This window comes from Schistocerca nitens, chromosome 4 (genome assembly GCF_023898315.1).
Source record: "Schistocerca nitens isolate TAMUIC-IGC-003100 chromosome 4, iqSchNite1.1, whole genome shotgun sequence".
NCBI lineage: Eukaryota > Metazoa > Arthropoda > Insecta > Orthoptera > Acrididae > Schistocerca > Schistocerca nitens.
In genome coordinates, this window is record NC_064617.1 from 58,712,457 (window position 1) to 58,730,047 (window position 17,591).

Consider the following 17,591-nt stretch of genomic DNA (forward strand, 5'->3'; position numbering starts at 1 on the left):
CCCGACCACATGACTTAAATTTTGTGCAGGCTGTTAGGTAACACACTTGCAGCAAAGACAAATGCTCTGTCCCTCACCCTCATCATTGCTGTGTTGTTTGTCACCCCCAAGTACCATATTTTGTAAACTATAAAACACACTTTTTTCTTCAAAAAATTGCCTCAAAAATTCAGGTGCATCTTATATGCGAAATCAATATAAAAATGTCCAGTGTCTGATTTAAAATTTCTGTCAGTCTTAAAATTGGCCATATATTCGAAGTCGTAGGAAACCTCTATCTGGCAGCACTGGATTCAACTGGCAGCAGCTGTGCACCAATGCAACTAATACCAGTTGCGAGGATTCACAAGCTTGGTAACACTGTCTCCCTCCCGCAGTGCCATCACCAACCCAGAACACTTGTCTAGCCTGTGATGCGTCATTGCAGCCTATGGTGCTAGTAAACTTGAATTTAAAGTTATTTTTGTTATCAGTAACAATATGATATTTTTCTTAGTAGCTATTTTTGTAATGGTAACCCCTCCTTTATTCATATGATGCGGCCTATAAATTGAAAGTAATAGCATATGCAGAACAACAGGGAAACAGAGCAGCTAAGTGGCATGTCGACTCTCCACCAACAGAGAAAAACCATTCACGATTAGTGAACTATAAAGAACTATTGAAACGGATTCAATGAGACCATCAAAGTGGCATTGAAATTAATGCAAAAATTATTCAAATATATGCTTGTAAGCCAACTCTACAGTGGACTTAGCAGACTTGAAGCTTGGAGTTAGTTAGTGCTCCAGGTTCATGAAGCATCATTGACTTAACATGGGAACCAGAACCAAAATATCTCAGAAAATGCCACAAGAGTGTGAAGAGAAAATATTATCTTTCCATCGCTTTTATTATTCAACATCGAAAGAAAACCAGTGTGGAACTAAGCCAAATAGCGAAATGGATGAAACTTCCCTCACATTTGATGTGCAGAGTAACAGAACTGTTGCCTTGAAAGGTGCTTAAACTAACCATAAAAACAAATGCATGATGGATCAAACCCAATGTGAATTCATACAGAAGTGGGTTTTAAAACAATGTACAATCAAACAAGTGTGTCAGTGGATAAAACAGTTGTGGTTTAGAGTGATAGAGACATTATTGTTAAATCTTTCAAGGAGTGCGGCATAAGTAACGCTCTCAGTGGTAGTGAAGGCAATGTTATATATGAGGACAATGATGATGACGAAGAGGGGGGAGGAGGAGGAGGAGGAGGAGGAGGAGGATGAGGAGGAGAAAGTTCAGATTATGATTTTCAGTGATATTAAAGGTCAGTTCGGTTTTATAAACTAAGAATTTTTTGTAATCTGTCTTTGCTGTCTAATAATATAAAAACCTTATTTTCTTAAAACTTACTTAAAAATTAAGGTGCGTCTTAGTCTGTAAAATACTGAACACGTGTTTACATGAAGGAGTGACTCATCCACCTTCACCCCTCCTTTTTGCCTTCGCCCACATTTGCTCTAGAGACCCACTTCCCTCACTCCCTGAACATGAAAGAACTGCCAAATCTCGTGTGGCAGTTGTCTTCTCCCTGCCTTTTGGATTCTGCCTCTGTTGTAGGTTTATGCTATGATGTGAGACAGTGGCTGAAGAAGTCGTAGACAACAGAATAGGCTGTAGAATGTGTGCTCTTCTTCAGTATAGGATTCTTAATGTGACACATCATGTTTTGAATTAAAACTACGTAAGTAGAAAGGGAAAAAAGAGAAAATGAAATGATTAACACTGAAGACTTTGTTAGCTTAGAAGATACTGAACAAAAGAAAATCTAAATTTATAATATTTGCAGATTTAGAGAGCTCTTTTGACATTACTGATTGAAATACACTCTTGGAAATTCTGTTGGTAAGGGGTGAACTACAGGGAGTGAAAAGTTGCATACAACTTGTTTAGAAATCAAACTGCAGCTGTAAGAGTCATAAGACATTAGAGGGAAAAGAAATATTGGTAGTTAAGAAGAGAGTGAGATATGGTTATAGTTTCTCTCCAATGTTACTCAGTCCATACATCGAGTAAGCAGTAAAGGGAACCGAGGGGAAATTTGGAGAGGGCATTTCAGCTCAGAGAGAAAAACACAAAAAACTTAGTTTGCTGCTGCTGATACAATTTTGTCAGAGATGGCAAAGGACTTGGACTATAAGTTATTTGGAATGATCATGTCATGAAATATATTAAAAAGTACTTTACAAGGTAATGGAATATAGTTGAATTAAGTGAGATGATGCTGATTGAATTAGATTAGGAAATACAAGACTAAAAATAGTAATTATTTTTGCTGTTTGAGCAGCAAAATAGCTGACAAATGCCGAGGTAGAGAGAATATAAAATGCTGTGTGGTAATGGCAGGAAAAACATTTCTGACAGAAAGAAATTCGTTAACATCAAATTTAAATGTAAGTGTTAGGCAGTCATCTGAAATATTTTGTGTAGAGCATAGCCTTGTACGGAAGAAAAACTTCGATAATAAGTTTAGACAAGTTTATAGAAATGTAGTGCTATTGAAGTTTAGATGGGTATATTGAATAACTAATGAGGAAATGCAGAATGAAACAGGGGAGAAAAGAAATTTGTGGCACAATCTGACTGAAAGGAGGGATTGGTTTGGTTGATAGGACACATTCTCAAGCATCAAGAAATCAGCAGTTTGGTAACTGAAGATAATGGAGGGGATTTTATAGTGTAGACAGAGGCTAGACTGCAGTAAGCAGGTTGAAATGAATATTGGTTGCAGGTGTTGATACAGAGGTGGAGAGGCTTGTGCAGAATAGATTAACTACATCAAACTGGTCTCGTGACTCCTAATTAACTTCTACCAAAATCTGCGTATGCATTTCTGCCAATGTAGACCTAGTCATCTACAGCTAGAATTTTTCCGACATAGTGAGTTGCCCAGTGTACTTGAGAAATGTCGTTTTCTAAGCCAAGTACTCGCTACCAAGCTAACCCTTTTACAGCTCTACAAAGCACTACTCTTGTATACATACTGGAAGCCTGGGCAACATGTGGTGGCCACAGTGGTGTTCTGACTGGAATCACCACTGTGGATGCAGAGTGACTGCCAAGTCCTGTAAACAGCATCCCAATACAGCTGGTGATTTTCTTATTGATGGATTAGCCTCCACCAGCTACTACTTAATTGTGCTCTACATATACACTGTAAACCATAATTTCTGAACAACTACATTCTGTGCTATGACAAGGAGGAGCGTTTGGTATCAATGAGACTGGTCTGCAGTTCCAGTATTTATCCATTTGCAGTCTGTTTCTTCAGTGTTACATCTGTATCTGCTGAATCTGTATGTCTATGTTTATCACTTGATCCAAAGGATGTGATACACGTCAGCTCTGCAAAGATAGTGACTTTTGATGCTCTCTTAGTAGTCCTTTTAAAAAATAATTTGTACTGATTGCTCCAGAACTGAAGTCCATGCACACAGATCAGTGGCAGCAAACAGTGCTTCTTGCTGTGAATGAGTGCAAACTGAGTGCAGTATTTCCACAGTGAAATTAAGCTCTATGCCATATATTTACTCAGTTATGTGAGTTTCATACTTTGTAATGATTTCTTAACCAGCTTGCTGGCTGTAAATCAGTACCACTATTTACATCCTTTGATGTTGATTAGTCATTATCTTATCTCTGGCATGCAAGATTAGCAGCTATTTGTATTGTTGTGGATTCTGATAGTGACTGAAGAAGTTCAATAACACTTAGTCAAGGTGGTCACTGAAGGGGGACTCCCTGGAAATAGTGGTACTGTAACCTATGAGCAGGAGGTGACTCTGTATAACTAACTCCTGGTGATGTAGAGCAAGCCACTGCCGGTAAGTTTTATGTTATTAGAGGGGCAACAGCCATGTGGCAGTCTTCCTTCAGATCATTTTGCCTAGAAGTTAAATTATGTCACTTTTTTATTGCTCGTGCCACATTGCTCCATGGACTCATCTTTAGAGAAGTTGTCCCACCTTGTTGCAGTTGCAGTGTCCTGTTGATAGCAAATATGTCGTTAGTATATCAGTTTTCCTGCTGTCCAGCAATCCTTGAAACTACCAAAACATGTTACATTCTATTCTACAGTGCGGTTTGTGTACTTCTGTGACATGGCTAACTGACATGTAGCTCATAACTTCAATATAGCTCTGCCAGTGTAGTGCCACAAACAACTGAAAGATGTAAGAAAGAAATACAAAGAAAGTTATAAGCCACCTTCAGGGTAGGTGTCCAAAGATTTTCGATGGTGACACTCACTGAACTCCGGCTGCAGGCTCACTGAAGACTGCTGCAGAGGCCTGTCAGGGCCGATTGTGATCACACGCAGAGGGATACACACACTCGGTGTGATTGGCTGACATTGAGCTGCTTTCTTATTGGTTCGCAGAGCAAGATGATGTCATCCGACATTTGACACATCCTCCTCAGATACCAATCAAAGGCTTCCCCATGTGCTGTACACTGTGGAGGAGACTGTCGATGTCTGCCTTGCTGAATGGCTGTGCCTGCAATGTAGACCGCAGTTGACACCTCTTTGCTGAGGTATGTTGTCCAGCAAGGCACTGGGGATGTAACATATACTTTTGAGCCATTGTCGATGTCTTACTGGTTGTTGTATAGTATCAGAGGGGTGATCAACCCTACCTGGTCCCTGATCTTCAATTTTTTAAGCTTGTGTTACTATTTTTTTTAACCTATGAGTATCTTTGTACTTTTTCTGGCCATTTTGTTGATTTGATCATCTTGCCAACATTTTCCAGTTATCTGGGGAAAAAGGGGGACTGGAAGTCACCTGTTACATGGCAAGCCTCAGAGTGCTTGCAGTAGCTTTTGCCTCCCTCACGTCACAGTATTTTATTCTTTCTTACATGGCTGTTTCACTATTCCTCCTACCTGTTTCATCATCCTGGATGAATTTGTTAAGTATTAAATCAAAATACCCTTTCCTTCTAGAGGAAACTCTTTGGCTCAATAATCGCAGTATCCAGAGTTTGATGACAACCAATTTGGTCCCATTAACACCATCAATCCAATCCCTTTTTCCTCTGTATTTTGAAGAGCTTGTCCTACCTTAGTTTTGTTATTGAGGAAAATGACTGCAGATTGTTCATTATGTATTTCATATTTCGAAGGTGTATGTGGGTTCTTATGTATTAACACTGACACATGAAGGGGCCACACTGTCATCCAGCACAGAATCAAAAATTCCGTAACAGGTTGTTTGTGAGGGCCTTCAGAATTACATTGTCCAGTCACATTAATTTGAATAGCTGTCAAAAGCCTGAATAACCACCTATTGCAGTGTGGACTGCTGCGAGACATACAGGAAGTGTCAGTGAAGTCTTACACTATAGCTACAATATCATCACCTTCTCTGTCAATGGTGCCTTCCTCTGCTATGCCTCTTACAGTGGGCCCTAAGAGCCACCTGTTGATACCTTGCCCCCCCCCCCCCCCCCTCCCTGTCAGTTTTGACCCTCCTGGTGCTTCCACTGCATCCAATTTGGGAGCATTGGCTCCACCTGGTGGGGACACGGGTCCTCATCCTGCAGCTGGTGGCTCCTCATCCTCATCCAGCTTCTTTAGTTCCTGCTGGTCCACAGCTAGACGCCACATGGTGGCTGAAGGAGCCATAGGTTGCTGTATGTCGGACTTCTCGTTTCTCTCCTGTACCTGAAACAAATTCAAGGAAACCTTTTCAGTACTCGTCTTCTAAGGAGAAAGGAGGGCAAGATGGACGAAAACAAGTCCCCTAAGATGAAGGAAACTCTGGTGGCCCCCATGTCATTTGATTCTGCGTGTACTACTTCTGTCCCCAAGGTTCAGATCCCAGTGGCCCCTGATGCACCAGATCTCTCCAGGCCATGTGCCACAGAATCTGTCAGTGTATCCCCTGACATCTCAGGTGGTGGCAGTACATGACACCCCCCCCCCCCCCCCCCCCGGTCCCTTCATGCGCCCACAGTATTCAGACTGCCTTATCATCCAGTGGAATTGTAACAGATTTTTCCACCACCTGCCAGAGCTACAGCAGCTTTTAAGCTCATACTCTGCATTCTGTATATCCGTCCGGGTAACATGGTCTCTAGCAATTCTGACCCCTGCAATTCGTTGCTACTGAGGTTATTTTAGGAATTGCACTGACTATGAGAGGGTATCGGGTGGAGATTGTATGTATGTGCTGGACCCTATAAACAGTGATCTTATGCCTCTTGATACTCCACTGGAGGCTGTGGCTGTTCGGGTACGGACATATCAGAATTTTGCCATCTGTAATGTTTATCTATCTCCCGATAATGTCATATCCAAGAATGCACTGTCTGCATTGCTCTCTCAACTCCTCCCACCATTCCTAGTCTTGGGTGACTGCAACACGTTGTGGGGTAGAACAGTTATCGCTGGCAAGACATTGAAACTTTACTGCCACCACTTGATATTTGCCTCTAGAACTCCGGTGCCCCCATACTTCAGTGTGGGTACACACAGGACTTACTCAGCCATTGATCTCTCATTTTGCAATCCTGATCTTATACCATCTGTCCACTGGAGGGCCCACGATGACTTGTGTGGTAGTGACCACTTCCCGATCTTTCTGTCCCTCCCTTGGCATTGCTCTCCTCGGCACTCACCAGGTAGATTTTCTGTAATGCTGACTGAGATGGGTTCACCTCTGCCGCCATCCTTAGGTCCCCATTGCAAGGCAGTATCGATGCGGATGTTCGGCATACAATGGCAGCAATTATTTTGGCAGGTAGCAAAGCCAATCCTTCTTCCTCGGCATGGTACTCTGGTGGACCCCAGAGATCGCTGTGGCCTTTAGAGATTGCAGGCAGGCTCTCCAATGCCATAAGTGGCTCGCTTCACTAGAGCACCTCATTGACTTTAAACAGTTCTGTGCCTATGTTCACTACCTCATAAAACAATAAAAGCAAGAATCCTGGCAACAGTACGTTTCCACCATTGGATCACATCCTTTCCATCACAGGTATGGGCAAAGATTAGATGACTCTATGGGATCCAGTTCCCTGCAGGTGTATCAAGTATTTCCATAGTTGATGCCATTTATACTGATCTAGGCACTGTTGTCGAACATTTTGCTGAGCATTTTGCTTGCACATCTGCATCTGAGAACTACTATCCTGCCTTTCGGCTCATAAAAAATCTGGGCAGGGAAAGTGCTTAATTTTTACTACGCTCCAATTGGACCCATACAATGCTCCATTCAATGAATGGGAACTTCCAGTGCCCTGATATGGTCCCAGGGCCAGACCGCAGTCACAACCAAGTGCTGAAACATCTATCAGTGGATTGTCAGCATCACATCCTTGCCCTCTTTTATTGGATCTGCAATGAAGGTGGGTTCCCATTTTCATGTGTACAATAATTGCAAACTAATATCCCCATGCAACAGAACCATTCTACAGCTGGAAGTATAATTTTCCCTTTGGACACTCATCTTCCAAACCTTCAAATTGTTAGACACAACCATGTAGCCATCTAGCATTTTAACTTGCCCATTTTTCACAACTCTTCCACATCCTTACATAGAGTTTTTCCTTTTTCCATCTTCAAATACCAACCAGTGTTATTTATAATTCATCTTATCACACACTGGTGTCATTTATACTACCCTGCAGTAGGGGGAGGGGAAGGAGTGTTGGAGATGGGTGCTCCATCAACCCCACAGGCAGTCAATGGCACCAAAAAGTCCCACCTTACAGGGATGAATACAAACCACATTCAAGGGGAAAATGTAACACCAGGTCAGCCAAGCTGGTGTTGTCTGCCAGCACCAAGAGGAGCATGTCAGGAAGATTAAGATGCCACCTCAATGCAGCCAAATTAGGGCAGTCTATGACTAAATGGGCCACCGTCAGACGAGCTCCACATCAGCAGTGAGGGTGATCCTCACGTCTGACAATGTGGACATCGAACAGCCAAGTGCGACCAATGCGGAGTCTGCAGAGGATGGTGGATTTCCTGCAAGAAGCACGCAGGGGAGACTGCCACATGGCTGTGGTCTCCTTAATTGACCTCAGTTTGTTTGGGAAGATCAGACCATTCCCAGTTATAGACTTCCAACAATCGATGGCATGTAAATGATCAAAGGTCCAGTTCTGCGACTCCCATTTCCAGAATCGGCATCCTGATGGCCATCTTGGCCTACCGGTCAGCTAATTCATTTCCCTAATGACCAGGAGTCCAAACAGAAATGACTGGTCACCCAGCTTGACAGAGGTCTGAGACAAGATCCAGTGGGTGAGGAGAGTAGTGCTGGTCTATTGCCTGAAGGCTGCTAAGGGAGTCACTACTGCTCTTGCCAGTGCAAAAATGAACATTGCTAAAGACTAACTTAAGGGCTATCAATTCAGCAATGAAGACACTGCAGCCATTTGGCAGAGAGTGGAGTTCACTACACTGTGAAAGTGTGTATGCAAAGCCTGTCTGTCCATCGACTGTTGAGCCATCAGTGGATGCCACTTCCGAACCCAGATACTTCTGAAGCACAGCCAAGAACAGGCGGCAAAAAATCTTTTGAACCAAAAGAGACTTTGATGCAAATCCGAGGTTGGAGCACAACCCATGGGGGCAAACACGGTGTATCCCTGTCCAAAGGCAACAATGGAGGAAGTTGCAGTTCAGGATGGGCACACTTACTATGTTCATCAATTGTAAATCCAATTCTGGAGTGCCGTTGTGGGTGGTGAATGCCCCTTCCAGAGAAAAGGACACGGTAGTTGGGATGCTCAGAGAAGCTACAAACACGTACTGTGTAATTCAGCAGCTGTTGTTGGCACCCAATACATAATGGATGGCCTCCAGCATCGACTAGTAGGCTGTTTACAGCACTAATTCATAAGGCTCTTGTCACAAATCGGACTCCACAATGATGAAAGGGGTCCAGTATCCGCAATTCTGAGGGTGATGCTGAACCATATGCAAGACACCCATAATCAAGACGGGGCAGAATCAGGGCTTTGTAGAGCTGCAAAAGGGTAGAGCAATCTGCACACCAGCTAGTGTTATTGAGGCAGCGATGAGTATTGAGGTGTTGACAAAACTTTCATTAAAATTGGCGAAGGGGGGGAAGCCATGTAAACTAGCAATCTAAGACTAGACCCAGACTGTGGTGCATATCAACTACAAGGAGTAATTAATCATCTAGGTAAAGCTCTGGGTGTGGGTGGGCAATACGACAGCGAAAGAAGTGCATGAAAAGTCTTAGCGGCTGAAAACCCAAAGCCATGGGTGAGAGCTGATGACCACATTTTGAATGGCACCCTGTAGGCGATGCTCAGCAACAAGCATACTAGAGGAACAATTATAAAATTAAAAATCGTTGGCGTACAAGGAAGGTGACACTGAAGACCCACAGCCATCACTAGACCACTTACAGCCAAGAGTAAGAGGGGAACACTCAGTGTAGAGCCCTGCAGGACCCTGTTCTCTTGGATATGTGCAGGGTACTGAGTGAAGCACCCACTTGAACCTCGAACATTCAGTGCAACAGAAAGTTCTTGCAAAAATTGGCAGTGGACCCCAGAGAGCCCACTCATGTAATTTGGTAAGGATGCGGTGATGCCATGTCATATCATAAGCCTTCTGTGTGTTGAAAAAGACAGCAATGAGGTGCTGATAACATGCGAAGACCCTCCAGATGGTGGACTCCAGGTGAACCAAATTATCAGAAGCCTTTGCAAACACCGCCCAAGAGATGCAGCCAAAACGTCCCGACACTAAAGGAGCCAACACAACCGCTTGCTCACCATGCACTCGAGCAACTTACAGAGTAAGTTGGTAAGGCTGACTGGGCTCATCCCTGCTCATCTTGAGGGATTCTTACCCGATTTCAGTAACAGAACTAACATGCTTTCTCGCCACTGAAATGGGAACCCACCTTCATGTCAAATGAAAAGACCAATTTGTGGAGCAGGAGTGAATAGACATGGATGTAAAATATGGTAATCTGCTTCTTAAATAATGTTTAAATGTGATGGAAAGTTTGGATGGATTCATAGGTATTGTGCACTGCAGTCAAAATGGTTGCAACTGCCGCTGCAGGGTGCCACAAAAATTTTGTGACCATACTAGTGGATTTGTAAACGGGCATGCAGTAGAAAGGCAGGAATGAAAACATGGGGAACATTATGAATTGACAATAAGAGAGATAAAAATAGGTGTGGCGTCCGTGCTTGGAGGGGAGTACTGCATTGCGGCTTTTGGTATTAAAAATATGCTTCATGCTTTCAAATGAGCTATGTCTGTATTGAAAAGACTCTGGCAAATACCGTAGATTCTTTCCTCAGCTATTGAAATAACAACACAAATTTTACAAATATGAGATGAAGAGAGAAATGTTCTATTATGTACTTGAAATGATTAATGGCGACATCAAAAAGCAAGGTTACAAACACTATGCACAGCTACAAATAAATTCAGCAGAACAGACATGTCAGTTAACATTCAGTGACTGTCATTCAGCATGTGTGTGAAAGAGAAACACGAATTTTAGAATAAGGTACTCTCAACACCTAAAGCATTGAAATGAAATTTTGTGTGGCTAGGGCCTCCTGTCGGGTAGACTGGTTGCCTGGTGCAAGTCTTTTAAGTTGACGCCACTTTGGCAACTTGCACGTCAATGGGGATGAGATGATGATGATGAAGACAACACAACACTAAGTCCCTAAAGCTCTAAAAAGTGTAAACACATATACCACATTTGCAAGCCACTTCATACAACAGAATCATCACCCTAAGTGGTAACAATGCATAGACATCTAATGCCCACCTACCACAACCCAGAAAAATCAACTGCATTAACTTTGAACATTAAGGTAAGTCAGCCATCTCACTTGAACAATTATTTTTCAGGTTCTAATTTATGCCTAAAATTTCTGATCAAGATTTTGCCTACTTGTGGTTTTCAGTAAATCAGTGATTTCAGTCCATGGGTTTCGAGCTATATTGCAATTACGATATTGTGGATCATCAGGATGCCACAAACTCTTTTTCCCTTGGACTAAACTTAGCAGTTTCTCACAGTTCATATGTAGTATGTGAGAACATTGCCAATTCAACCAAAGAACTGATATGAATTTCACTGTCTGTCATCCGTAGTCTGGACATCGGGGCAATGATATCGTCTGTATTCTGAACGCCCACTGGCATACTGACTTGTAAAGAACAGCTGTATTCGGCCAGTGTCTGTCATCGGTTGAATCCACTGTTGTTGGTGCCATTGTGACGACAGCCCAAGGCAACTATATCTGTCTGTGATCCCAAGAATTCCTTAAACAGTTAATTTAATATCAGAACATACAGCCTCATGTTGGATATGATTTAAATGATCATTAACAAAATTAAGTGCATGCTGTTAGTGTTGTAGATAATCTGGTAGTAACCTCACTTGCTTTTCATTGTATTATAACCCCTTCATTGTTGATGCGAGTATAAGAATTCTGGCGTCTGAACATCTTTTAATAATACATCTCCTACTTGTGGCACACAGCAATTGTAATGTGTTATGATAAATAGCAGTTGCCATTTCTATTTGTTGTGGTGGAGGTGAGTCACTTATTGGTCATCATAACCTACGTAGCCATATTTTAACTAGATTTTGCATGTAGTGTGACTTGTAAACCTGCAGTAATTATTTTGTTTGCCTCTGACCGAGACTAGAGGCAAAACAGTTTTTCTTAAAATGTGTTATGATACGTATATGTCTTCTGCACTTTATCTAAATAACTATTCTTTTATTTTGTCAGAGATCATAGTCCTTTGTATACCACTTTGTTGTTCTATTTGTCAGAATGTAATTCAATATTATTTATCCATCTGTACTTTGACCTAAGTATTGCGCATTAGAGATTGTGAATGGATGAGAGGCATTGACATAAATTATTCATTAGAAATTTCTAGCTTCATTACAAAAGACAAACATAAGTTCGTTGGAAGGTGTTGAGAGATTTTAATGGACTGGCCCATGTGAGTTACTGACATATTAGAAGATTAATGTGGTTCGATGACTGACATTCTGACTAAACATACAATGAAATGTTTTCAAATCTCAAAGCACTATAGGAGAAATGCTCAGGTTTGAAGCTTTCTTTAGCTTAAATATGCAAGCTGTCTTATTGCCCAAGAAAGTATTATTATTCTTTACTTTCTCAGACGTTAAGTCTGGTTAAAAATGAAAAGTGACGCGGACCTTGATCAGGCGTCACTTCCTTTTAACTGTATGGTATGTGTTATATTGCATTTAGGAACTTTCGGGTAATTGAACATGTATCAATAATTACTGATTTCTGTAGTTGTATATATACGTTTGGATGTAGCTCTATTGCATTGATGTACTGGTGGATATTGTGTGGTATGACTCCTGTAGTTGATAGTATAATTGGTATGATGTCAACTTTATCCTGATGCCACATGTCTTTGACTTCCTCAGCCAGTTGGATGTATTTTTCAATTTTTTCTCCTGTTTTCTTTTGTATATTTGTTGTATTGGGTATGGATATTTCGATTAGTTGTGTTAATTTCTTCTTTTTATTGGTGAGTATGATGTCAGGTTTGTTATGTGGCGTTGTTTTATCTGTTATAATGGTTCTGTTCCAGTATAATTTGTATTCATCATTCTCCAGTACATTTTGTGGTGCATACTTGTATGTAGGAACTTGTTGTTTTAAAAGTTTATGTTGTAAGGCAAGCTGTTGATGTATTATTTTTGCGACATTGTCATGTCTTCTGGGGTATTCTGTATTTGCTAGTATTGTACATCCGCTTGTGATGTGATCTACTGTTTCTATTTGTTGTTTACAAAGTCTGCATTTATCTGTTGTGGTATTGGGATCTTTAATAATATGCTTGCTGTAATACCTGGTGTTTATTGTTTGATCCTGTATTGCAATCATGAATCCTTCTGTCTCACTGTATATATTGCCTTTTCTTAGCCATGTGTTGGATGCGTCTTGATCGATGTGTGGCTGTGTTAGATGATACGGGTGCTTGCCATGAAGTGTTTTCTTTTTCCAATTTACTTTCTTCATATCTGTTGATGTTATGTGGTCTAAAGGGTTGTAGAGGTGGTTATGAAATTGTAGTGGTGTAGCCGATGTATTTATATGAGTGATTGCCTTGTGTATTTTGCTAGTTTCTGCTCGTTCTATAAAGAATTTTCTTAAATTGTCTACCTGTCCATAATTTAGGTTTTTTATATCGATAAATCCCCTTCCTCCTTCCTTTCTGCTTAATGTGAATCTTTCTGTTGCTGAATGTATGTGATGTATTCTATATTTATGGCATTGTGATCGTGTAAGTGTATTGAGTGCTTCTAGGTCTGTGTTACTCCATTTCACTACTCCAAATGAGTAGGTCAATATTGGTATGGCATAAGTATTTATAGCTTTGGTCTTGTTTCTTGCTGTCAATTCTGTTTTCAGTATTTTTGTTAGTCTTTGTCTATATTTTTCTTTTAGTTCTTCTTTAATATTTGTATTATCTATTCCTATTTTTTGTCTGTATCCTAGATATTTATAGGCATCCGTTTTTTCCATCGCTTCTATGCAGTCGCTGTGGTTATCCAATATGTAATCTTCTTGTTTAGTGTGTTTTCCCTTGACTATGCTATTTTTCTTACATTTGTCTGTTCCAAAAGCCATACTTATATCATTGCTGAATACTTCTGTTATCTTTAGTAATTGGTTGAGTTGTTGATTTGTTGCTGCCAGTAGTTTTAGATCATCCATGTATAGCAAATGTGTGATTTTGTGTGGGTATGTTCCAGTAATATTGTATCCATAATTTGTATTATTTAGCATGTTGGATAGTGGGTTCAGAGCAAGGCAGAACCAGAAAGGACTTAATGAGTCTCCTTGGTATATTCCACGCTTAATCTGTATTGGCTGTGATGTGATATTATTTGAATTTGTTTGGATATTAAGTGTGGTTTTCCAATTTTTCATTACTATGTTTAGGAACTGTATCAATTTAGGATCTACTTTGTATATTTCCAATATTTGTAGTAACCATGAGTGGGGTACACTATCAAAAGCTTTTTGGTAATCAATGTATGCGTAGTGTAGCGACCTTTGTTTAGTTTTAGCTTGATATGTCACCTCTGCATCTATTATCAGTTGCTCTTTACATCCTCGTGCTCCTTTGCAACAGCCTTTTTGTTCTTCATTTATAATTTTGTTCTGTGTTGTATGTGTCATTAATTTCTGTTTAATGATTGAAGTTAATATTTTGTATATTGTTGGTAGGCATGTTATGGGGCGATATTTAGCTGGGTTCGCTGTGTCTGCTTGATCTTTAGGTTTCAGATAAGTTATTCCATGTGTAAGTGTATCAGGGAATGTGTATGGGTCTGCAATGTAACTGTTAAATAATTTAGTTAGATGTGAATGTGTTGAGGTGAACTTCTTTAACCAGAAATTTGCTATTTTATCATTTCCAGCAGCTTTCCAATTGTGAGTAGAATTAATTGCTTGGGTGACTTCATGTTGCAAAATTATCACTTCAGGCATTTGTGGTATCATCTTGTATGTGTCTGTTTCTGCTTGTATCCACCGTGCATGCCTGTTATGTTGTACCGGGTTAGACCATATGTTGCTCCAGAAGTGTTCCATGTCTGTTATGTTTGGTGGATTGTTTATTTTAATGTGTGTGTTATCTATTGTCTGGTAAAATTTCTTTTGGTTTGTGTTGAATGTTTGGTTTTGTTTCCTTCTATTTTCACTTTTTTTGTATCTTCTGAGTCGTTTGGCTAATGCTTGTAATTTCTGCTTCTTTTCGTCTAATTGCTCTGTCGCTTCTTGTTGTGAGATTTTACCTAACCTTTTTCGTTTTTTTTCCGAGATTTCATTTCTTATAAATTGTGTTAGCTGTCCGATGTCTTTTCTCAGTTTTTCTATTCTGATCTGTAGCCTGTGTTGCCATGCTGGTTTTGTGGGTTTCTTCTGTGTGTTGGTTGGTTCTGATCTCTGTCTAGTGTGTATATTTAGTGTAGTGAGTGCTCCTATATAAACCAGTAGTTGTAACTCTTCCATAGTTGTGTTTTCATTTATTTTGTTGTGTATGATTGTGTTGATAGTTTTTATTGTTGTTTCGACTTGTGGGTTATTTGGTGGTCTATGCAAGAATGGTCTTATGTCTGTATTTGTGTCTTTGTATTCTATATATGTCAGCTGAAATTTTTCTTCTATATCTAACATGTGTGTCACTTCGTGTTCTATTTGTGGTTGTTCTGGTGGCTGTCTTAAGATTTCGTTTTCCTCTGATTGTTTAATTGGTGCGTGTTGTTCTTTGTTTGTTTGCTCTGGGATGTTTGAGTCCATTACTGTATTTTCTTCTTCTTCTGATTGCACATTATTTTGTTCCAGTATTTGTTGTACTTGTTGTTTGATGTTTTCTAATTCTGACTGGGGTATCCTGTTATTTTTGATTATTACACGGATCTGATCAGCTAGTCGTTGTTCTGTTAAAAATTTTAATTCTGGGTATCTGGTAATAAATGTTGTGTATACTTGTGATCTGTATCCAGTTGTGTTGGTTCCTAGGTTTGTTGCTTGGTAATAACAGAACATGAGGTGTCGATTAACTTCATCTGACCATCTCATCCTCTGTCTTTGTTTTCCTTCTAGGGTGGTTGCAGGAAGCATATCCTGCAAAACACCTCTATTTGGATTTAAATCATTTTCCAGTTGGCTAGCAGTGTCGTTACCATTGTGGGCGGGCATAGGGTTCAAGCGTCGTCCCCGACCATGACGGCGCTTGTCCGAGGCTTCTTTAGTTCTGTCCTGAACCAACTAATCACACTAAAGGGGGGTTAGCCCTATTAGTGGTTTGTTCTTTTCGTCGCCTTTTACGACTGGCAGAACATACCGGAGGCCTATTCTTTTATTATTATTATTATTATTATTATGTAGTATTCTGCCTAGTGGCGGGTCTGTGTCTTTGTAAGGAGAATTTCTGATGCCAGTGTCCCCTATCTTCAGTTTCTTCCTTCAGTCTGCTGTATCTCTTTCCATCTTTCATGTCATCCAAAAGTTGAATTATTCTTCTCCCTGATCGTACTGTTGGTTAATTTTCCCTTCAGTGATACTCTCCGACAATACCCGATGGTGCCTCTGGTTCCTTTTCCCTTTCTAAATCCAAACTGTTCCCCTCCTATTACTACTTCAATTTTTTGAGTATGATTATTCTCAAATAATAGTTTGTACTTGGAAATTTTACATGTAGATTCTTGTCACAATTCAATTTTGTATGTGTTTCAATCTCTTAAAAGCAGATATTCACATACTTTTTTTAGTAAAATTGAAATTAATTCACACTTAAAATTTTGGAAAGAATCATTAAATTACTTCAGGATTGAAAAAGGGATATTGATCATAATAATTTATGAAGTGGTGGTTGCTTTTATTTTCATAATAGTGGAAATGTTTCTGTGCAGTAATAAATAAAGTAACAAAACTTGTGTCTTTTTACAGTGGTTTGGGTGTGGATCCCAATGTGGTTCTATGTCCATATGAGCTTAGTGGAACATGTCATGATGAAGAGTGTCCTTACCAACATCAGCAGCAGGCTATTCTGTGATTGCCTTCATTTTGTACAAATGCATCCTGTGTCTTTCATACTATAAATAGTTGTAAGTAGGCTGTACACAGTTACATTATTTATTTTTGTCATAGATAAATATTACCTGCTTTTGTAGCTTGTAATATTATGTTTTACAAAGTTTTTGGTGGGATATTGGATCTCTTGTGAATGGAAAACAGTAATTATATATATTGATTTTAATGTTTTAAAGTTGTTCTCAGTAGTTGTTCCATCAGTTAAAAATAACCTGTTGAACATGTTTGGTGATTGTGAAAAAACACCTGTAAAGACAGTACATTGTAGAAGTAAGTGTTCAGTGTTTTAATCTCCAGTATAGAAACCTCTGCTCTGCTATGAAAACTTCAGATTATACTTATTTCCAAGTTAGTAATAGGAGTTAATAACATTGATGTAGAAACAGTGTCCAGAGATGATCTGGAAATCATAAAATACACGGTGAGTCATAAAGGAAGAAAAGTATCATGTTCCTCAAACATTATTTATCTAATGTATCACCTACTATTTAGTTTTTGCACTGCACTATTACTTTGGAAATTGAATTCAAATGAAATGTAATGAATTTTGGAAAGAGGTCCTACATTTGCGCATTTTATACATTTCGTTGGGTCAGTCAGTATTTTTGGATTGTACACAAAAACTAAAGCTCTATTAATAGTAGCATATGATCTTCTGGGCTTGTTGGAGCTAAAGACGTCCACATTACCATCTACTGTGCCATATGATTGTTTCCTTCATAGCACATGTATAATATTGGCATTCTTTGAAGTATCATAGACATGATATATTATAGTGAAATCCAGTCACATCATTTCTTCATGTCGGAAGATGGGAAAAATACTTTCAACTAATTTTTGTAGTGTAAAATTATTTTTTCATTTGTGTCTTCCCTTGTAATGTTAAAAGTACTATAGTCAGATAATATAAAGTGAGCAGAAGTC

The 17,591-nt window shown here is 39.8% G+C and overlaps 1 protein-coding gene across 1 annotated transcript in view; it reads left to right on the top strand.

The window, feature by feature from the left end:
- The window catches only part of LOC126253643 (uncharacterized), an 83,399-nt gene that overhangs the window by 27,629 nt on the left and 38,179 nt on the right, over nucleotides 1-17,591 (top strand). Inside the window, exon 5 of the mRNA XM_049955146.1 lies at nucleotides 16,524-16,681. Within this exon, the coding sequence (XP_049811103.1) occupies nucleotides 16,524-16,629 (106 nt within the window). The 3' untranslated portion in view covers nucleotides 16,630-16,681. The remainder of the gene's footprint in view (nucleotides 1-16,523; nucleotides 16,682-17,591) is intronic.